The sequence below is a fragment of the Protomyctophum parallelum genome (assembly GCF_964188405.1).
Source record: "Protomyctophum parallelum genome assembly, chromosome: 15".
Lineage (NCBI taxonomy): Eukaryota > Metazoa > Chordata > Actinopteri > Myctophiformes > Myctophidae > Protomyctophum > Protomyctophum parallelum.
In genome coordinates, this window is record NC_139710.1 from 47,649,058 (window position 1) to 47,673,173 (window position 24,116).

General features: G+C 42.0%; 1 protein-coding gene across 1 annotated transcript in view; it reads right to left on the bottom strand.

The window, feature by feature from the left end:
* Positions 1-24,116, bottom strand: part of grin1b (glutamate receptor, ionotropic, N-methyl D-aspartate 1b) — a gene marked incomplete at both ends in the record, with an annotated part of 53,384 nt that overhangs the window by 13,678 nt on the left and 15,590 nt on the right. The window contains 14 exons of the mRNA XM_083783531.1: positions 114-223; positions 892-1,053; positions 1,479-1,636; positions 2,090-2,238; positions 2,659-2,771; positions 5,150-5,268; positions 7,560-7,724; positions 10,808-10,935; positions 11,273-11,408; positions 14,882-14,968; positions 15,842-15,989; positions 16,333-16,507; positions 20,505-20,626; positions 23,530-23,627. Coding sequence (XP_083639657.1) covers positions 114-223; positions 892-1,053; positions 1,479-1,636; positions 2,090-2,238; positions 2,659-2,771; positions 5,150-5,268; positions 7,560-7,724; positions 10,808-10,935; positions 11,273-11,408; positions 14,882-14,968; positions 15,842-15,989; positions 16,333-16,507; positions 20,505-20,626; positions 23,530-23,627 — 1,870 coding nt within the window. The remainder of the gene's footprint in view (positions 1-113; positions 224-891; positions 1,054-1,478; positions 1,637-2,089; positions 2,239-2,658; positions 2,772-5,149; positions 5,269-7,559; positions 7,725-10,807; positions 10,936-11,272; positions 11,409-14,881; positions 14,969-15,841; positions 15,990-16,332; positions 16,508-20,504; positions 20,627-23,529; positions 23,628-24,116) is intronic.

A 24,116-nucleotide genomic window follows, 5' to 3' on the forward strand; every position in this document is an offset into this window, starting at 1 on the left:
ACCTTTAAAACGTTTGAAAGAAAGTAATGTTGGCAAAGATTGAAAATAGGCATTTTGTTCTGTCTTTATTGTAATGCACATAACAGAGAGTCTCCATAGTGATTCCTACGTACCAGCCATGTTCTCGAAGGTGAGCGTTGCCGGGGCGTTGCTCCTGGAGTCACACTCCTGGTATCGAACCCAGGTTTTGTCCAGGTCCTCCATGAAGCCATTCTCATGAGAACTGCATGGGCAGAAAGGTATAGACGCACGCACGCATGATATATCACCAACTCTGAATCATAGACCACTGAAGTCTGACCTCACTGCTGCTAGAGGGCGCCGTTTATGATGATCATTTATGATGTTCATATTTGATACAGCCTGTTTCTGGATAAAGTTGTATTAATTCTGCCGTAAAAGTCTTAAAACTTCCGGGCTGAAAGTCTTTGGGTTGTTTGACTCGTTTCTAGTGTTTATTGTGTTACTCTTTGGGTATATTTGTACATTTCCACCTTCTGTCAATGCTTCATATCCATAGGAGAATTCTAGGAAAACTTTCATAGCTTGTCGGTCGGCTAACACTAGTATAGATCTCTGAGGGAATTGTTCAGAATCTGTAAAGATTTTTCAAAAGTTTGGAGAACCAGGGCAGATACAGTAGAATATACGCAGGCCTTTATACGCAGGCCTTTGTGTCTGCAGTTACATACCAGAGAAAAAATAGAGTCTGCAGCAGTGGACCTGAGTTTTTCATACCAGTGTTGCAGACTGTATTTTTTCTCTTGTACTGCCTTTTGTCTAGCACCTGGGCCAGAGTGGAGGTGCATGCTCTATTTCCTTTGCAGTTACATACCAGCCTTGTTCTCCTTCTTGACAGACTTCAAGACATAAGACAGTATTTCTTCATACCTGAGAATGGCCAGTGATACATTCTGCTTCCAGGGACTGTCCTTCCGCATTCCTATCCCAAACCCTGATCTGAAAAACAACTCTCCGGTTGTCACCAAGTCGCACTTCTGAGACGCCTCAAACTCCAACACAGCACTGTCCCAAATGAACGCGTGAAGCTTACTGCGGAGAGGAGAGCAGAGGAATGTAGACAGTAACCCTGTGTTAGGGTGGATATCTGACATACAGTATGTATGAATGTGCATTAGCCAAGATACAGTATATTTACAGCAAGTGATATCGTTTAGACATGCAGCTATGTCATCAAATAAATATTTACTGTAAATTATATAGTATAGGGATATTTTCTTTACATTTTATCTAGCAGATTTACGTTCGCAGCGTTGTTTAAATTATATCCAGTAAACAAACTACTATGTTATATGATATGATTATGATGATATGATATACAGTATTTACAGTGTTCAATGATATGCCTTATGCTGTATATAGTACAAATATCTCCACACTTGGTTTCCGTCTTTTAATGTTCTTTCCATATCCATATGGTCAATCAGGTGTAACACTGATCAGCTGCCAGCGCTTACTTGTCTCGAACTGCCTGGATGGCTTCCGCTGCACTCTCATAGTTGTGCTTCTCCATGTGTCTGTACATGGTGCTGAGTTCAACCTGTCTTCTGAAGTAAATATCCACCGAACTCTGCTTCACTGTGGCATAGATAAACTTATCTGATGGGTTACGCAGCTGAGAGGAGAGGAGAGGAGAGGAGAGGAGAGGAGAGGAGAAGAGAAGAGAAGAGAAGAGAAGAGAAGAGAAGAGAAGAGAAGAGAAGAGAAGAGAAGAGAAGAGAAGAGAAGAGAAGAGAAGAGAAGAGAAGAGAAGAGAAGAGAAGAGAAGAGAACTTTCAGTATGCAACCAAGTGTAAAATCAACCATCACAGTGCCATCAAGGCCCGACAAAATAGTCGACTAAAATATGATATATATAATAATATATCAAATAAAACAAAAACATTTCAGATTACTAAAATATGACTAAAACTAAGTGGAATTTTATTTTTTTAAACTAAAAAACTAAATCAAAAATTGATGTAAAAATCAACACTGGAATGCCTGCCGTGCGTTAACCCTAGGGTCATTGATGCTGGTAATGTGTGTGCTTGTGTATGTGTGTGTGAGAGTGCGTGCCGTGCGTTACCCTGGGGTCATTGATGCCGGTAATGCGCTCCTCAGGCCGGTCCAGCACTAGGAAGGCTGCGAGGTTAGCAGTGTAGGACGCTACGATAATCATAGCAAAACCCGCCCACACCATACCCAGAATCCTCGCTGAAAAACTCCTAGGGGCTCCTATTAACACACAGCGTTACAATTAGGACAGATTGAAATAACTTTATACATGATGTTTTCATTGACTGCCATTGACGTAGATTTACATAATCTCAAATCCAACGCTTGACCGCCATTACGTCATTTAGTGGTTTCAGTGATTACACTAGATTGCGCTCTTCGCCAACCTACAGTATATGAATGATGCTATGACAGCCCATCCGATCCAACGCTAAAGGATTTATGAAAATAATCTCAGATTTATTTTCCCATAATATGTTTTTGACGATTGTGCAAAAAATAATTATCTCAAATAATTGCAATTATCTCAAATAATTGCAATTACCTCAAATAATTGCGACAGGCCTATCCACTTTGAGGAACGCTGCCTGCCTTCTTAGACTACATATCCCAGAATGACCCAGTGCTTGGGTTACCAACCTTCTCCTATACCAGAATTCAAGAGTACTCCCCAAGAGAACCACATGGCCGAAGAGAGAGTCAGAGCATCCTCCTCCTCTTCTTCGCTGTTCACTTTAAACCTTCCGAAAGGGCTGCAAGACACACATGTATGGTTTACCACAGTGGTTCTCAAACCTTTTCATGTCAAGGACCCCTAAATTGACACTTATTATATACCGTTACCCCCATTTGAAAAGATATGCTATGCAGGGACCCTCATAAGAGAAGAATTGTACGGCTCTAGCAGTGATTCTAAACCATTTTCATCAAAACCCCAGTTTGACATGCATTAGTCTACAGACTATATAATTGCATTTCTACCTCTGGGACCCCAATTTATATTGTAATATAACATTTAACTCTGAGAGTGTACAAATGGAACCAAATTGACTCGGTATAGGGTCCATTTGGTTCCATTTGTACATTCTCTGAGTTACAGACCCATAAGGATTTGGTTCCAAACTATCATTTAGCTGGGGACCCCCTGGAACTCCCTCAAGGACCCCACTTTGAGAACCCCACTTTAAGAACCACTGGTTTAGTATATTATCATGTTATTATCACTAGTATCATGTCATTTATTGAGCAGTTCCTCCTTCACAGTAATACCCGTATCAAAATCGATGTATTCTTACAAATCTTACAAAAGTTGATCTCATTGCCAAAGTAACAAAATTATAGCCCGGCATTCATTGTTGTTTTAGGTTATCTACCAACAGCCTGATCCACAGTATATTATATAATATTCTTACTATCATAATACTTCACCTTTATTTGCCCTGGTCAAAAGGACGATGAAAGGACTGAGAGGTTGAATATACAGCAGATGGAAATCTAAAGCCATACCAGCCCATTAAATTTATACTTTTCATTTAAACTGTCCCAAAATTATTGCTATGACATTTCCCAATAGTCAGGGGATATTAATAAAATCACCAATGTGTTTGTAAAGGTGTCTAGTAAGGGGGTTATAGGGGGTTGTGACGGTTGTCATGATTCTGAATCCAATGCAAGCCTTGCAACAAATTTTGTTTAGCAAGAAAAACAATCCTTTGGCTAAAAACGGCCATAGCCACTTTTCCAAATGTGATGGCCTCATCACATTTGTGATGACGCTAATTTAGTAAATTCTGCGTACATATAGGTTGTTAATGGTACCCCAACTTTCAGCAGCTGTCACAGATTCTCCTATAGGGAAACTGAATTTCAATCTTTTTGAGATGTGACACCTTTACAAACACATTGGTGAAAACATTTATAGGTAAGGAATGTATTCCCAGATTGGACATTGTTCTGATAATGTTCCCTGAACTACAATACAATATAATTGAGTACAGATGATGACATGAGTTTGATTGTGCCTATGTGGTCAGTTATACATTTCATTTATACAGTCCGGTTGATTACGGCGATTACGGTTGATTCCCAGGACGATGAAAATGAGTGCAGATAATGTCACAGTGCCAGGAACACTTGAAGGCATGATGAGTTTCCGCATGGACGGGGTTCAGTGAGTCAAGAAAGTGTGACAGAAATCACCAGAGCTCAGTGAAGCGGTACATAAGGTGTAATGTTAGAGACCACAGAAGTGAACCTTTCAAGCCTGTTTTCTCAACTCGCTGTTTTCTGCAAGACATTACTCTATAAGCCATATCTCCAAAACAGGTGGGTCAAACTGAACAACCAACGAAAAATAAAATTAAATCCAATGGCAGTCCCTCAGTAAAATTTAGTCATATATTATCTCTTATTATATGGCTTGGTTGATGACAGCCAAGTAAACACACACAACGTAATTTACAGCTAAACATTGGTCTCAAAACATGTTTTTGAAAACATTTGAAGCGAGAAATGTCGATGAAAAGACGATGCAGTAACCTAAAATCGATTCCGTTTGATCAACTCACTTCCTTGTTTTCCGACTGTGCTGCAGCAGGGCAGACGGCCAGCGCGACACTTATAGAATACTGTTATTACCGTAATGGAAAAACCTAGTTTTGTTATGTTTTGGGTCAATGTATTAATTGATGTATTAAGTAGCCGTGTCATAAGCGGGATAATGCATGGCTAGGTGGTCATTGTTTAATATATAAATCACCCTGTCTGTGATTTATATATCAACAATGACCACCTAGATATGCATTATGCCGTACATATGTGACATGTGGTCTGGTATCCTCACCTAAACCTTCCATATGTGACATGTGGTCTGGTATCCTCACCTAAACCGGTCTAATAGATATGCATTATGCCTTCCATATGTGACATGTGGTCTGGTATCCTCACCTAAACCTTACATGTGTGACATGTGGTCTGGTATCGTCACCTAAACCTTACATATGTGACATGTGGTCTGGTATCCTCACCTAAACCGGTCTAATAGATATGCATTATGCCTTCCATATGTGACATGTGGTCTGGTATCCTCACCTAAACCTTACATATGTGACATGTGGTCTGGTATCCTCACCTAAACCGGTCTAATAGGTAGAGCATCACCGCCACCACATGGACCGATAGGCCGACTAGAAGCCACAGTGTACTCTGGAACGGCTGCATGAAGGAATCCAACGTACTGCGAGGGATTTCCTACGCACGCACACACACACACACACACACACACACACACACACACACACACACACACACACACACATTAATTTCTTTATTTGAAAGTTTCCGTTTAAGACATAGATCATGTCAAAATCCAAATGAATATTAGAAAAATGCATATAGCTACAGTTATGGGTATAGGTGACAGTGTCTTTTCCATATAATCCAATAATGGCCAACACTGAACAATATTCTTTTAGCTAGTCCGACTATTTGTACGAGGTTCTACAACTAGTAACATCCTCTAGACCTACCACTTGTCCTCTTGACCCTGTCCCGTCTCCAATCTTCCAGACCATCGCACCTGATCTGCTCCCCTTCATCACCTCCATCATCAACACCTCAGTAACCTCAGGCTGCGTCCCATCTGCCCTCAAGTCAGCCAGAGTAACACCACTCCTCAAGAAACCAAGCCTTGACCCCTCAGATGTCAAGAACTACAGACCGGTATCACTCCTTTCATTTATTTCTAAAACCATTGAACGTGTTGTCTCCAACCAGCTCTCTCTCCATCTCTCACAGAACAACCTGCTGGATCCCAACCAGTCCGGATTCAAGAAGGCCCACTCCACAGAAACTGCCCTGCTGGCAGTCACATAAGCACTACATGCTGCCCAAGCTGCTTCCCACTCTGCAGTACTGATTCTCCTAGACCTATCAGCAGCATTTGACACAGTGAACCACCAGCTGCTCCTAGACACCCTAGCGGAGCTAGGCATCGGTGGAACGGCACTAAAGTGGTTCTCCTCCTACATCACCGACCGGACCTACCAGGTTTCCTGGAAAGGTCTGTTATCATCCCCCCGAACCCTCCAAACTGGGGTCCCACAGGGATCTGTACTTGGTCCCCTCCTTTTCTCACTGTACACTAAATCCCTTGGCACTATCATCTCTGCTCACAATATATCCTATCACTGCTACGCCGATGACACACAACTGTTCCTATCCTTCCCCCCCTCTGCCACTCAGGTGGAAGAGCGCATCACTGCATGCCTGGCTGACATCTCACAGTGGATGTCCTCCAACCACCTCAAGCTGAACCCAGACAAGACAGAGCTTCACTTCTTCCCAGCTAAGTCCTGCCCTATGCGGGGAGCTAACTATTTCCGTAGACAACGCACTGGTAACGTCTGTCCCAACAGCCAGGAATCTTGGTGTTGTCCTGGACAGTCAGCTCTCGTTCAAAGCTCACATCACAGCTGTCACTCGATCCTGTAGGTTCACACTCTATAACATACGACGAATTAGACCGTTCCTCACCCAGGAATCAGCCCAGCTCCTAATCCAGACAACAGTCTTGTCAAAACTCGACTATTGTAACTCCCTCCTTACTGGCCTACCAGCATGTGCACTTAAGCCTCTCCAGCTGATCCAAAATGCAGCAGCTCGCTTGGTCTTCAACCAGCCAAAATTCTCACATGTCTCCCCCCTGCTCCGCTCCCTCCACTGGCTCCCGGTCGCTGCCCGCACAGAATACAAAACTCTGATGCTGGCATTCAAAGCAACCAAAGGTATGGCTCCCCCATATCTTGCAAGTATGATTGAACCCTACAAACCCTCCCGCGCACTCAGATCAGCCAACGCAGGGAAGCTGTAAGTACCCTCACTAAAAACGCCGGGACAACGCTCCACACGTCCCAAACTTTTCTCCCTTCTGGCTCCAAAACTGTGGAATGCACTTCCCATTGCAGTCAGAACTGCAGCATCACTCCCAATCTTCCGCCGTAGCCTGAAAACCCACCTTTTCAGACTCCATCATGGCCCATAGCACTTACCCTAACCCCTTAGATAGCATTTCTGTTGACTTAGATAGCATTTGACACAGACTTATAGCATGTTATGTAGACAGCACTATAATTGTATTGTATATAGTCATAGCACGCCATAGTACATATGTATAGCATAGTAGTAAATATGTATAGTTTATATGTATAGTGTATGTATAGTTTCATTATATAGATATTCCACTGTTACTTTCTTAGCTTACGCATGTTTCATGATAAATGCTTTTATGTGATGTATTCCCATGCTTTTGTTCTTGCTTAAATGTAAGTCACTCTGGATTGAGAGCGTCTGCTAAATGCCTAAATTGTAAATTGTAGTCCTCGCACACACATCTTATGGACATATATATGCCTAAGCATGTGCCTCGCGCACGCACGCACGCACACAGCTTGCTGACGTGTAGAAAGAGGTAGTGTACCATATATGCAACTATTACCATATTGTAGAAGTTTATAGAGTATAATTGTGTTTGTATAAAGTACCTTTTTGACCAGGATGGTCAGTCCTTGGTATTTAAAGGGCTTTGAGAACTCGATGTACTGTGCACGCTCATTGTTGATGGTGAGAGGAGCAACTATCATGTCCGCCAGACCTCCCAACAACTCCCCCATCATTCCATTCCACTCCTTTTTATTACTGTTGTTAACCTGGAGAGGAGGAGAGAAGAGGGCAGGAGAGGAGAGGAGAGGAGAGGAGAGGAGAGGAGAGGAGAGGAGAGGAGAGGAGAGGAGAGGAGAGGAGAGGAGAGGAGAGGAGAGGAGAGGAGAGGAGAGGAGAGATAATTTGTTGGACAGACAGAGAGAGAGACAGGATAAGATAGGAGCAGAGTGGGGGGGATGGTGGAGACGAGAGACGTAAATACAGAGAGGAGAGGAGGATGGGGGAGAGAGAGAGAGAGAGAGAGAGAGAGAGAGAGAGCGTGGAAAAGTGAAAAATGATTTGTGCGACAGATGAGGACGTGGGGTGAGGAGGGGGAGGGGGGGTGACATAATGACAGGGAGGGATGGCAGGAGAAAGTGATTCAGAGATTGTCAGAGATAGGGGGAGAAGATACATGACGAGAGAGAGAGAGAGAGAGAGAGAGAGAGAGAGAGAGAGAGAGAGAGAGAGAGAGAGAGAGAGAGAGAGAGAGAGAGAGAGATCCAAAGCGAGAGAGAAGTAAATCAGAGTTAAAAGGGTCACTGCTCTCAGCTCAGCCAGGCAGATAAAACAGCCAAAGTACAGATCTACCGTAGGCTACACTGGACTGTGTCTTCTCCAGCATTATCTACTGTATGTCCTAGTTAGTATACTTAAAGAACTGTGATAATACTAATGATAATACTGCTACTGCTGCTACTACTACTACTAATAATAATAATACTACAACTACTACTAATAATAATAATAATAATACTACTACTACTACTAATAATAATAATAATAATAATACTACGGTATACAATACAATAATAATAATACTACAACTACTACTAATAATAATAATAATAATACTACTACTACTACTAATAATAATAATAATAATAATACTACGGTATACAATACAATAATAATAATAATTATATTAATGACATTTTATACTATGTACAGGCATTAGGCCTACAACTTGTTAAGAACACGCTAAATGGATGACACGGAAAGCCAGAGACTTGTTTCCATTGTGGCCCCTAATATGGCATTTAAATGGAGCATTAAATGTGTTAAACGTGTTTTGTCTGTTTTGCATTGTTTTTGATTAAACGCCGAAAATGTGAAATGTGTTTACTGCGATTCATCTACTTCAGACAATCGTCGCCGTTTCGTCATTGTTGAGCAGCCTGGGGACGAGGTCAATATGATTGTGGTTGTAGACGTGCAAGAGAGTGCAGGTTGAAGCTGTCAACGTTGACCGCGAAAAGGAAATCGTAATGTAGAGAGTTAGCATACAATGACCATTAATCACTTGGCATCCATATTTTGGATCATTGCGAGCTCGTAGATCAGCTATTTTCACCACGTCACCCCAGCAGTACGTACGTATACAATAGGGGCTCACGTGGTTAAATTAGTCCATAGGGAATATTATCATTCATGCCAAGGGCTGCCAACCAGTCACTGCACACTGTCTCAAAAGAGAATATAACTAGAAAAAGTGCCCTTCCGGGCACAGGTCTCCACCAGGTTATCCACAGATCCGTGCAGTTAGAGGTAAAAACACTTTTCGGCCAGTTATAGCGCCACCTTGAGGCTGAGTTGAAATTGTTCATGTGGCATTTCGTCCTCGGCCTAGTGGGAATGTGGGTGCACAATTTCACGGAAATCACGCGATGTGTTCATGATTTGCAGCATTTTGTTTGAAACTGAGCACTCCTGTGAACTTTGGAAGCCAATCTTAACCAATCAGGATGGAGTCTGATAAATCTGAAAGACCCGTTTCGTTGAATGGCTCTAGAGAGACTGTGTACCAATTTGCGTGATGTTTGGACAAAATCTGTAGGTGTACTGTGCAAAAACTTGTTTTGCACAAAGCGGCCTCCTGGTGGCGCTATAACAGGCCGTTCTGGAAAGTTTGGGGCAGAGGTTCATGGTTGGCATCCAGGGAGTGTGTGTGCAAAATATGGCATCGACCGGGTTAACGGTGGCCGAGATTAGCTGTTCACGGACACACGGACGGACACACACACGGACGGACGGACGGACGGACGGACGGACGGACACGCGGACGGACGGAGTGCAAAACATACTCTCCCCACATGCCTTCGGCCTGGTGGAGACAATGATCCCGGTCTGGACCCTGCTGCAAGCATGGTGTTAATAATTAAGTGTTAGATTAATCATAATGACCTCGAGTAACATTAGGGTAAATGTGTTCGTATAGTAGCTGATTGTTGCTTGCCTGCTTTTGGCTAAACTAAAGAGGAGCTTGTGTTATCAAGGACAGAAGGAGAGAGAGAGAGAGCTGTGTTTTTGCACAGGTTAGTAGTAGTTCATGGCACAAGATATGTGTACTGGAGAGAGAAGGGATTTATAGGCTGAAAGACCATAGTGCCTTGTTATGTCACCCTGCAACGGAAATCTAACAGCAGGATTGCTTCCTCAATTGCAGGCGGTTGGAATATTCTACTTCAAAGAACTGGGTTTTCAGCCTTGCATATCATTAACCGATTAAACCCTATATATATACTGCTATACTGCTATATACTGTATATGTATGCTGCTTTTTTCCCCCCATCGACACCAAAAGCCAAAAGCTTTACAAGCTCACAATGAGTCACAGCGAGCTGCGTTGTGAGCTTGTTGATCGGGTAATTTCACTGCCAGAATAGGGACACATTTATCACAATGACATGGCATTTTTGTTCTTTTTCTTTTGCCATAAAGTTTTTGATATACATTTTATATTAGGCCTATTTAAATACAATCTTAGTGTTTTGCCAATTATTTTGGGGGGCCACTTGCAATATCCTCTCGGCCCACGGGTTGATCATACTGTTATCTTACAAAGGCACTGACACACAGTTGGCTAGCGTGTGTGCTCAAATAAAATCCTTCACCTTAGCAGCCTCTGACCTTGAGTAATGACCTATACCATACAGTATATTTGATGGTTATTTATTTTAATCATGATTATATTTGACTATGAAACAACATAGCCAAACATTGTAACAAAATGTTTACATTTCAATGTATTATTTATTAATTTTAACTCACTCTCTCTCTCTCACACACACACACACACACAGCTACTCACGCGCTCCTGCGTGCCAAATTTTCCATCAGCCACCAGGTGAACTTCATAAGTAAAGTTCATGTTCATGGCCAGTTTAATCAGCAGGTCGATGCAGAAACCATAGCAACACTGAGGAACGATGGGCTGACCTGAACACACACACACACACACACACACACACACACACACACACACACACACACACACACACACACACACACACACACACACACACACACACACACACACACACACACACACACACACACACACACACACACACACACAGCTATTTAACAAGGAGTTGTTCATTGTTAAACAAAGTCTGTCAGTTCATTCAATTGATCTATCCATCAACTATACAACATGCTGCCAATGTACAGTTGCCAAACAGATGTGTCACGTGGTGTGTGTGTGTGTGTGTGTGTGTGTGTGTGTGTGTGTGTGTGTGTGTGTGCATGCGTGCGTCCATGCGTCCGTGCGTACCAGGTGTCGTTCCGTTTGGTCCTGTACAGATGACCTTCTTGATAAGAACTCCGTTGAGAGTGTATTCCTCTTTACATGTCCCGTCAGTCTTTGTTGGCTTGACGTAAACAAATGGTTCCTGATGGATGGTCACAATCTGAAAACAGAGACCAATGTTCATGTAATTACACGACAATTACAACAGCATGTTCTTATGTTATATCATGATGTAACATAAGGCACATACTACTGCATACTGCACATGATAATTACAATTTACAATTTACAATTTAGGCATTTAGCAGACGCTCTTAATCCAGAGCGACTTACATTTGAGCAAAAACAAAAGCATGGGAATACATCACATAAAAGTATTTATCATGAAACATGCGTAAGCTAAGAAAGTAACAGTGGAATATCTATATAGTGAAACTATACATACACTTATACATATAAACTATACATCTTTACTACTATGCTATACATGTGTACTATGGCGTGCTATGACTACATACAATACAATTACAGTGCTGTCTACATAACATGCTATAAGTCTGTATCAAATGCTATATAATCCAACAGAAATGCTATCTAAGGGTTTAGGGTAAGTGCAGTGCAGGTACAGTACAGAGTGTTCTTATGTTACAGTACAGTATATGATACTAGAGGTATCGTAGTTGAATTTACAATTTCGGCACTACACTCATATTTACAGCGACTTACAATAGAGGGTATGCGTGTTGTGACATCATCATCAAACCCGGAAGTTAGGCGTCACTGAGTGACAAAAAAAACTACTTTCTGGCCTTGACAGCCCATACATCCAAACAGATAACTCCTATTTGATTGCATTAAACGACTTTAAACAATATTAAATTAACTTTGCCACCACCTTTGCCACTCGATCTGCCATTCACTTTATGCATGCGCGAACCCTCTATATAATAAGCAAGGTAAACACACATTACATCAAATAGGGAGATACATTGTAGTGCCTCAGTAAACTAGGATCACAGGTAATATAAACCAGTATTCTGCTTCATTGAAATATTCTGCTTCATTGAAATATTCGGCTACAATGAAATATTCGGCTACATTGAAAACTAGACAAAGTGCCAATTGGCACAGGTCTCCACCAGGGCAGGTCAGGTTGTGGCCTCATGGTGGCGCTATAACAGGCTGTTGAGGAAGATTTGGGCCGGAGGTTCGTGTTGGAGGGATGCATGTACAATGTTTTTCCATGTGTGCATACATTAGTATACAAATCGATGCAGTTATAGCTAAAAACAGGAATTGGCCTGTTATAGCGCCACGTGAGGCTGATTTTGAGGAAAAAATTGTGGCATGTGGTCCTCGGCCTAGTGGAAATGTGCGTGTATAATTTAACGGAAATTGCTCACTGTGTTTGTGATTTGTGGCCTTTTTTCGAAATGGACGAATCGTGTGAGCTTTGGAAGCCAATCTTAGCCAATCAGGATGGAAGATGGGAAATGGTGGCGCTCCGTGTTGATCACATGACTATGGAGATAGTGTATACCGATTTGCGTGAAATTTGGATAAAATCTGAAGGAGTAATAATAGAAAATGTGTTTTACATATGTCGGCCTCCTGGTGGCGCTATAAAGAGCAGATGTGAAAAATTCCAGGCAAAGGTTTTTCCTTGGCCTCTAGGGAGTTGGCATACAAAGTTATCCACAGATCCGTGCAGTTAGAGGTAAAAACACTTTTTGGCCAGTTATAGCGCCACCTTGAGTCTGAGTTGAAATTGTTCATGTGGCATTTCGTCCTCGGCCTAGTGGGAATGTGGGTGCACAATTTCACGGAAATCACGCGATGTGTTCATGATTTGCAGCATTTTGTTTGAAACTGAGCACTCCTGTGAACTTTGGAAGCCAATCTTAACCAATCAGGATGGAGTGTGAGAAATCTGAAAGACCGGTTTCGTTGAATGGCTCTAGAGAGACTGTGTACCAATTTGCGTGATGTTTGGACAAAATCTGTAGGTGTACTGTGCAAAAACTTGTTTTGCACAAAGCGGCCTCCTGGTGGCGCTATAACAGGCCGTTCTGGAAAGTTTGGGACAGAGGTTCATCGTTGGCATCCAGGGAGTGTGTGTGCAAAATTTGGCATGGACCGGGTTAACGGTGGCCGAGATTAGCTGCTCACGGACACACGGACGGACGGACGGACACACAAACGGACGGACGGAGTGCAAAACATACTCTCCCCACATGCCTTCGGCCTGGTGGAGACAATGAGGGCCTGCCCCTCAATTGTACTCCGAGTTTAAATAAAGGTTATAATGAAACCAAGAACTAGCATCAGTCTACACAATATACTATGAAAAATTATATTCTTTACATTGAAATGAAAGGATACAAGCCAAGGTACTAAGGTAGCATGCTATCTAAATTAATTTTGAGCCTTGTATGTGGTCAAGAAACAAAACAAGCCTGTAATTAACAAAGAGTCAATGATGGACGTCGGTTAAGCCTTTTTTATAAAATAAAATAGAAAGACAGATTGTGTTTCCATTTCTCAATACAGAATGCCAATAAATAGTCCTCTCACAATTATTACATAATTATGTATGACTCATATTTGAGATAATGGCAATTATTTAAGCATCATCATAATCGTTTTTCATACTGTATATAAAAAAATCATACATTTAAAATATATTAATACTCTATTTCCACAATTTTTTATCCATGTCCACAATTTTCATTTTCAACATTCTTGAAAGATAAAATGATTACCAGGGAACACATTTCATTGGTTTGAGACGGCCTTGTATATTTGAGGTCATCGGTCATGTGATCACATGCGCCGCAGCTAGCTGCTCTAATGGGCCGTGCGTTGGAGTCAAAACACTGGGCCCTCACATCTCCAGCCACGTCGCAGGCATTTAACGTGCTCATTCAAGCAGCAGAATGATAACGGCAGCGCGAGCAGCGGTGACTAACATACTGTAACCTTTACGTACACTTTTTTCACTTCCTGCATAATGTCGTCGCTGTCGGGTGGAGAACATAGGTCCACAAGAGTGTTCTTTTTTTTATACCCATTTAAAAAATGCGATTAAATAGTTGAAAATAGACAGTCCACAAGCTCACAACGCGTCACATCACGACGTGTTGTGAGTTTGTAGATCGGCAAATATTCACTACCTTTGTGCGAGACTTGTATGATGCAGTGGGCAGGGCATTCTTTATTTATTTATGCAGGTGAGAAAGGAACCCCATAAAGGGCTTATGCAAGAATAAAGCTACATTATATGGTAGAAGAAAAGTGGAGAGGCTTCATTCATCAGGCTGGCCCTTCAATCCATGTTTAAAGTTACTGATTGAAGATGAGGAGTTGGCATTCATTTAAAAAAATATATAAAAAATTGAAATATGGAGAATGAGATACAAGTTTTCTGCCTGTCAGCGACGATATGATACTGCATATTGTTTGAGTGGCAAAACATATACTCACGTTATGTTTTTCTATTGGCTCTTAAAGTTATCTCTGTGTGCGATTCTATAGCACACACTAATCCATTTAGTGGAAGTGGGAGTACAAGCAGTACTAGTAGTACAAGCAGTACTAGTAGTACAAGCAGTACTAGTAGTACATACTACATACCTTCAGTCTAGTAGACATCTGGTATCCTCGTGGTTTCTCTGTTTCGCCTCCAGGCCAGATAATCTTCCTCTGAGTGTTCATCACCACCTGAACACAGAGTATACGCACACAGAGTATACGTATTGTGTGTATGTGTGTATGTGTGTGTGTGTGTGTGTGTGTGTGTGTGTGTGTGTGTGTGTGTGTGTGTGTGTGTGCGTGCGTGCGTGGGTGCGTGCGTGCGTGCGTGTGATCTTTCTAGGGTTACAGGAATACACTTAACCCCTGCCCTCCATTATGGGATAGAAAACCAGCAGTCCCAGAGGTCCTGGTAGCATATTAGGCAACGATCCCGGCAGCGTGAGCCGAGCACCCACGGGAGACAAGACAAACACCCACGGGGAATGTGCCGGTTGGACGGTTGATGTGGAATGCTTTCTAACGAGTGCAGGATGCATGAAGTGCTCGGCTGATACATCACATGCACTGGTGTAAAGTACTGTACTTGAGTACAATTTTGAGGTATTGTACTTTACTTGAGTATTTCCAACTTCCAATACTTTTAACTTCTACACCACTACATCTCGGATCCAAATATTATATACTCCACTACATTTATGTGTGATTTTTAATTAACACATTGTCTGCTATTGACGTATACTGTATATACGTGTTTTAATAGCCATCAGTTGTCTGTGACTGACGTATATAAGGCTTTATATGGACCTGAAACGGCGCAGCTAAAAAACAACTTTTTGTCCTGAGCCGGTTGCTAGGCAACGCATTGCTCTCCCTTGCACGTTTCTCGAGAAAGATATTTAGTGAGAGCTTATGCTAACATTATCCTATTGTAATGGAGGTCTGCGAGCCGCCTGCGAGCGGGGAAAACGGAAGCACTGGAGTAGTAATCTCCCCAATTCCGGCCCGCGCAAGCTATTACCACTTGTGGCCACTAGGCTGCAGTCAAAGTGTTAACCTTACCTGTGACCCATTGAAGACTCCTACTTGCACCAGTCTACCAGGTTTCTGCAGGTTGATGATGCTGTAGGTAGCAAAGCATCTGTCTCCATCGTCGTTGAACTCGATCCTCCCTGTCAGGCCGTCTGCGTACTTGGATGACATCAGCACCCTGACGACCAATCACAGAACCACAAACTGTCAGCTTGTGTTGTGACGTGGTGGCATTAGTACATGACCTCACCTCTACAACTGTAGCAGTGTGTGTGCACTGCACCTTTGTAGACTCGCTTTTAATTCCTGATGTCGTGTTTCATCTGTTTTAGTATGTTATATTTAGTATGTTTCTCTTTAATGTGCTTTTATTAACAACTTTTTTGTTGTTGAAGCAATTTGTAACTGTAACTGTAAAAAGTGATACAGGCCCAAAATTACAGTCAATTATTATCATTATTATCATATCAATATTACATTATTATTATTATTATTATTTTTATTATCATCATCCTACTGACCGTTTGAAAAGTGGCCCGGTTTTCCAGATGTTGGTGTTTCCCACACATCCTCGGGGAGGTTCGGTTATGTTCTCCTTCTCAAAGAGCTCCTGTAGGGACAGGGCCACGATCGACACCGCGTCCGTGATATGAGCCGTCTCGTTCTTACCGTTTATCAGCTGTAACCCCAGGAGACCTGGCACCAGAGAGAGAGACGGGTCACACACTGTGGACACAGACACACACTCACGTTCCCAAAGACATTAGCATAGTTAAAATAGTTGAATAACATTTAATTGTAATTAACATTAGCAGACCCACAAGTTTCTTTTTTTAAAAGAAATCTACAAATAGATTCTGATTTACGACTGAAGGAATCTAAAAGCCCCACTGGCGAGCCCTAGAGGCCATTGCTGCTAAGAAAGGGTGCCAAGGGTGTGACAGGGGTGTTACGCATATATTTGTTCATAATCATTCAAGGATTAACACGTATTGTAGGTCCCATAGCCTAATTAAAAAGCTACAAAGTGCCTTTAAAACAGGAAGGGTGGCTCGAGAGAAAAGGGGCGTGATCAAAATCAGTAGGTTTCATCTTACAATCTGCTTATTAGATTATGAGGTATAATGCATGCAAAATTGGCATTTTGGCCTAAGGGTGGTGCTATAGAGGAAATGCCATTGGATCAGTAAATAAGTAGGGTTCATTCTCTGGGGATCGTGAAGGTGCACAGTCAATTCCATCCATGGAAATGTTTCTTTAATAACTATTTTGGGACTAAAGTGCTGGATCGATTAAACGGCACAGGCAGTCCTTAGAGCCCCGCCGCTTGCAGAGCTAATAAGAATTATTACAGTGTGAGGGAGGCACACTCACGCACGCACACACACACACACGGGCACGCACACACACGGGTGTGAGGCGTCAGGCTAGCATGCTAGGCTGGTGGGTCTGTAGCATCACGGGACCTCATGCAAGGAGAAAGATGCTACCCTCTGAAAAAGTGACGACAACAACCCGTTGCCCTCCCAGAACGACCCTGAGACAATGCTTCCTAACCAAACACTGGCATAGACATAACTGTCTGCACCCATAATTCAGCTGGACAAACAATTGATTAGCAATGTTGGCATTCCTCGTTAAAACAATGAGTAGCCTACTGCTAGCTGCATAATGGTTGCACTTTAAAGGCTCACCCATACTACACTTTACATAACCTACTCACCGCGGTGGTTGGGAAAACAACAACATGACGTCACTGAGCCGCAGTGATAAGCGACTCACCGCTCACCCCAATCTCTCTGTTTAAATGAATAACCACTGCGGTTAGTTCATCACCTAAAACTGGAGTATGCGTGAGCCTTTATACCACGTGGCATGACGTGTCACTTGCCGACCAGTATTGATCTACAAGCTAACAACGTATTGTGATGCGACACATTGTTAGCTTGTAGATCAAGACGATATATAGGGGACGTCAGCCATTATGTTCACTCATTTTAGGGGAGTTGCTGGGGTTAAGGTAAGTAGGTGTTGGGGTTATAGTAATAGGGTTGTGGTTGGGATTAGGCTACGCTACGGTTGGGATTCAGGTTTAGGGTTAAGGTTGAGGGAGCACTGAGCTGAGTAGTAGCTACTGTAGCTGGATCCATTGCTTTAAATGTGGAATGCTAAACAGTGCTAACACACTGGTTTCTGGCTGGCTGGATTACCAATGCAGGCAATAACATGAGTGTATGGAAAGGAACCTGGCTTGAATCCAAAATGGTCACCACTTTGGAGCTCCTCTAAAATGGTTTCATCACAAAATACTTTGACGGCTTTTATTTACTACTCTACCCAATGTAATGATGTTTTTGTACAGAAGTAATAATGTGCTTTAATAACACATAACCGGCTAGGTTAAGATTAACTATAAACCCTAACAATAAGAAAATAGCTCTTCTCTTTGTCTGTGCGGTCATACAGAACAATGTATAATATATATGTGGAACTGTTGCATCAAAGCCATGTGATCTAGTATAGGCTACTGTATCAATACTTCTGTGCTATTCTGACAGTACTCAGATGGATTTAATAATCCAGCACTGTACACAATAATCCAATATGATGGTAATAAAGAAACTCATTATTTCTTTCTTTTCTTGTTTAACCTATACAACCAGCAGAAAGTTTTCTTAAAAGTTGAATACATATTTAAGATGAAAGAAAAAACGGTATCTTTTGAAACCATTTTATACGAGCCCAGTGGTTCTCGGCTGTGTAAAGCCACTGCCCATTTCCTTTCTATCATTTATCATCAGTTCAGGGTGTAACACATTCCATGTTTCTTTTTAACAGAACAGCAGCGCTCTGTTGAAAAGTGCAGTAAACTGATGCACAGATGTGTTAAGAAGGACATGCTGTTTTGTAGCGCGCACAGGCTAGCTCTCTACAATATTAGCTAACAGCTGGAGATGTTGAAGATCAGCCAGCTAGCCAGGGAACTACACAGCAGATTGAATGTGACGCAGGCCTATTGGTTATAATAAGCTATACTGAACGCCATTCAGCCATTTTAATGACCATAATCCTGAACATAATTAATCGTTTCCAACCATCCATTTTAGGAGTGTAAAATTGTTATATAAATTAAAATCCTGGTGATATTAAGGCAAGATCTTGCCAGTGTTTTCAGTTATCTGGCTGATCGATTCAAAATTCAAAACATTTTCAAAAAAATAAATTGCATCTTAACACTTTGTGAGCTTGTAGATGTTTTATTTTCAAACATTTTATTGCTATTGGTATTTATTTTAGTACGTTTTTAGCTATAGGGCATGCCCAAAATAGGGACATCAGGGTTAACATTTTATGCTGAGTCCTGTGACCCATCTAATTTATCAGTACAGTAAAATAATTCTAACATTAGAACTGTCATTTGGTCAATGCTAATGAGTTATCTGGCTAGCTGAGTCATCCTGCGCAAATACCCCCCCCCCCCCCCCCCCCCTTCCCCACCAGCTGGAGGCAGAAAACACTGTGTTGAAAAGGGTGTGGCTTCTACTGACCAGGGCAGAGCTTCAGACAGGAAAACAGGAAGCGACGGCAGGGTCTTACCATTGCGTTTCACACAGATTTCATTGTGTGTGAGAGCATGTGAGATGGGGCGTTGTTGCTGTAGCAACTCTGCCTGGCAAATGTAGGCTACTTACCCCCTAGCATTTACATGTGGTGGGACACAGCCCACCCCATGTAATAAATCATAAACTTGATTCAAACTCATGTGTATCCCTGCTTCTGTAAATGCTGTGAACCAAGACTAGACGTATAGGCCTAAAGTACAGGTTCTAGGCGTGTTATTGGCTTGTCTACTGAAAGAAGAGGTTGGCGAGCGGGCGGACGACACACACTATAAAAATGAAAACAAACAGAAAGATGTTAGACATTTAAAGCCACAACGTTTCACAGAATAAACACCGTTTGGAACCTTTAAACATGTTGGTCTGTTTGGGATGTTTAAACGTTCAAACGCGTCAGAAAGAGGAACACAACGCACACCGATGTGTTAGCTATGATGAGTACAGATGTCATCATTATGTGAGAGAGAGAGAGAGAGAGAGAGAGAGAGAGAGACAGAGACAGAAAATGGGTCTCCATCCATCTGTTTTCAAGTGAAAAACCTTAATGGAATAAATATGGCTTTTAAAACCTTATAACACTTGGTTGACGTAGAAATGCTGGACAGAAGATGCGATAAAGGAAGCCGATGCATTTAATAAAATTAATGATGACTTGCCGGTGACCTAACAACAGTTTTAGGTTTATTGACAACATTTTCTACCAGTTGGCAGTTTCTGGCAATCTGTGCTGTACACCTGTTAGAGGGGCTGGTCATTTACCCTCAACCCAAACTATTCCATAATAACTGCTTGGCTGGTGTTCCGTTGATGACATAATCGTGTTGTTGCGCACTGAATGTTTGCACAACAGGTCATGGGAACATGCACCGATGCATCTTTTGCTGACTTTCTGGAACATTTGGATGGAAACCGAGCCAATGAGAGAGAGAGAGAGAGAGAGAGAGAGAGAGAGAGAGATAGAGAGAGAGAGAGAGAGATAGAGAGAGATAGAGAGTCTGCCATATGATCTAACAGCAGGGCAGGCGGGGTGGAGATGTAAGGTTGGAGATGGTGGAGGGTGTGTGCGTTCCTACCATCTGGTGCCTCAGCCAGGGCCTTTCCGCTCATCTCTCTCTCTCCGACCAGCCAGACGTACCCAGAACCTGTCATGTTGAGGTGGCGCGCTGCTTTATAGACAGACGCAGCCTCGTCCTCACTGTGTGTGACGCACACACACGCACACGCACACACACACACACACACACACACACACACACACACACACACACACACACACACACACACACACACACACACACACAATTTAGCTTACAGTATATGCAGCCAAAGAAGAAATTATTTAAACAATACAGTTTAATTGCACAACCTTTTTTGTTATTATTTAATCTGATTATAGATTATTTGTTGAATTGGTACCGTTTTCAAAAATTGCTCATCATCATCATAAAACTCAGCAGGCTTTATTTTTTACAATGCTCTGATGAAGGCTGCATAGCCGAAACGCGTATAAGCGTGTGCCAATAAATAAATAGAAATGTGAGTGCGGACAAAGTACTCACATTTCTCGTTTGTTTAATTTTTGGATGTGCTACCTTGTGTTTGATTAATGTTTGGATGTGCTACCTTGTGTTTGTTTAATGTTTGGATGTGCTACCTTGTGTTTGTTTAATGTTTGGATGTGCTACCTTGTGTTTGTTTAATGTTTGGATGTGCTACCTTGTGTTTGTTTAATGTTTGGATGTGCTACCTTGTGTTTGTTTAATGTTTGGATGTGCTACCTTGTGTTTGTTTAATGTTTGGATGTGCTACCTTGTGTTTGTTTAATGTTTGGATGTGCTACCTTGTGTTTGTTTAATGTTTGGATGTGCTACCTTGTGTTTGTTTAATGTTTGGATGTGCTACCTTGTGTTTGTTTAATGTTTGGATGTGCTACCTTGTGTTTGTTTAATGTTTGGATGTGCTACCTTGTGTTTGTTTAATGTTTGGATGTGCTACCTTGTGTTTGTTTAATGTTTGGATGTGCTACCTTGTGTTTCTTTAATGTTTGGATGTGCTACCTTGTGTTTGTTTAATGTTTGGATGTGCTACCTTGTGTTTCTTTAATGTTTGGATGTGCTACCTTGTGTTTGTTTAATGTTTGGATGTGCTACCTTGTGTTTGTTTAATGTTTGGATGTGCTACCTTGTGTTTGATTAATGTTTGGATGTGCTACCTTGTGTTTCTTTAATGTTTGGATGTGCTACCTTGTGTTTGTTTAATGTTTGGATGTGCTACCTTGTGTTTGTTTAATGTTTGGATGTGCTACCTTGTGTTTCTTTAATGTTTGGATGTGCTACCTTGTGTTTGTGTTTTTTTTATTCCTATTTTTTGATGTATACTGGATTTGGGTTTGGCACTCCACTGAAAACCATTGCTGATGCGCAACCTCTTTTTCTCATTTAGTCTTTAAATTTTCCATTGTGGAACTCTTTGATTTTCTTCAGTCCATCTAATATCGTATAAACTGCCATTTTGGAAATTTAAACTACCTCAGCATAACTTCATTGTGCCCATACTGTCATACAGCTGCCTTTTCAGCAGTTATGGAGAACTTAATTTTCTCCATAACTCCAAGTCATTTCTCCAAGTAATTTCCACAGGCCTATAATTATCTTTAAAAAGATACGCATGTGCTCTAGATAATGGACTATTAAAGAAGTCAAGGGTGTACATTATGCACATTGTTCTTTAAAATGTAGACACCCTTCAAGATCCTCTTAGCAGCAAGTAAAAAAGCAATCACACGACGCTGGTGCCAGCAGGACCCACCAACGAAAGATCAATGGATGGACATTATTGAGGAACTGTATGCTATGGAAAAACTAACATTCATACTTAGACTACAAGAGGATAAATTCTATAAAAAGTGGGAAAAGTGGAATCTCTTCTCTCAGCCTAGCGATATTGCAATAGGATTTAATTTAATGTTTTTTGTAATATGAAAAATGCAGCCTTTTTTTCTTTTACTTTTTGTCTTTTCTTTTTCTTTCCGTATAGTCTTGTCAGTTGTGTTTTTTTTGTCTGTTCTTCCTTCAATAAAAATTAAGTAAAAAAAAAAAATGTAGACACCCTGTTTCAAGGGTAGAATAGAAAAGACGTTGGTCATGGCGAAACGTAAAAAGGGTTTAAAGTGATTATTGCACAATAACCCACGGGCTACGGCTGTGTGCAGACTCTTCACCGTGATATAATTGACATAATTAATGACTCACCTAACTGCTACTGAGGTTCAAAGAGAAAGCTACAAAGCGTGTAGACTACATTGTTTAAGACACAAGAGGGTGGTTTTCATAACATAAATCCATTAATCCATCATGCATCTATTTTCTTTCTTTCGTTTTTGAGTGGTGCAACAACTCCAAGGAACAGCAATGTCCGTGTCTATGTGTCTATGTGTTGTTCACCTATATGTGACGTTAATGAGCACCAGTATGTACCAGTATGGGCCAGTAGGGGCGCTGTCGTAACGTTAGCCTAGCACAGCAACACACATGAATGCTGCGTGCGTGCATAGAGAGAGAGAGAGAGAGAGCGAGACAGAGAGAGGAAGTGTGGGGGGAGGGGGGGGGGGGGGAGGGAAAGAGAGAGAGAGAGAGGGGAGTTGCACCACTCGGTTTTTTCCTTTTGACCAGCTTGAGATATCGGATTTCTTCTAAAACCAGGCAGTTTTAAAGCCAAGGGCGCAGAGGGCAATTTATAACTGGGGGTGTCCGATTCGGGGGACACTCGTGTGCACATGCAAGGATTTTCACAGATTTTTTGCAGATTTGGGGTATTTCCGTGTTTGTGTGAATCATAGCGATGATTTGATTGGCTGAGCATGGAATTGAGATGATTTCATTGGCTGAGCAAAGTACAAATTGAGAATAAAAAGTGAGGGCAGAAAAGTGAAGACGCAAATTGCGATTGGCTGGAATGAGATGATGAATGATGATGTATGAAGATAAGAGCGCCCCTCACTTCACACGGGTGTGATTATTGTTATATATATATTTTTTTAAACCTACATCTTCCTCTAAATATAAAGACAGACGTGCAGTAGACCACAGGTGTACTGACCTAGCAGACAGGATGATGACTCGAGCTTCCAGGTCTCGGGCCTCCAGTAGCAGAGCTGTGAGGTTGGTGTCCTGACTGAACAACAGCACCTTCTCGGCCTGGACGACAGACAGGCCCCCATGCAGAGAGACAGATCACAGCGCAGGGCGACGGGTCGCATGGCAGGAGGACAGGAAGACGGGTCGCACCGCCGCAGGAGGACAGGTCAAGTTGCAGGAACACAGGTCACACCAAAGCAAAAGAAAACACCACACAGGACACATGGAGGACAACACATGATCAGCTGTTCACTGTCAGAGCCCGGCTCCCTCCCACAGACCACCACCCAGCCATGGCCAACTCCAACAAACAACCAACCAACCAAATATCAACATCCAACCACCAACAACCAAAAGCCAACTTCAACAAACACCAACCAACCAATCACCAACAACCGACAAGCCCAACCACCAACCAACCACCACCAAACCACCCACCCAACTACCCCAAACAACCACCCATCAACCACCAACTACCTTCCACCCAACAACTGATTGATTGAGCACTTTATTGAAAATTAATTGAAAAGGATAAATTCACAAGAAAGC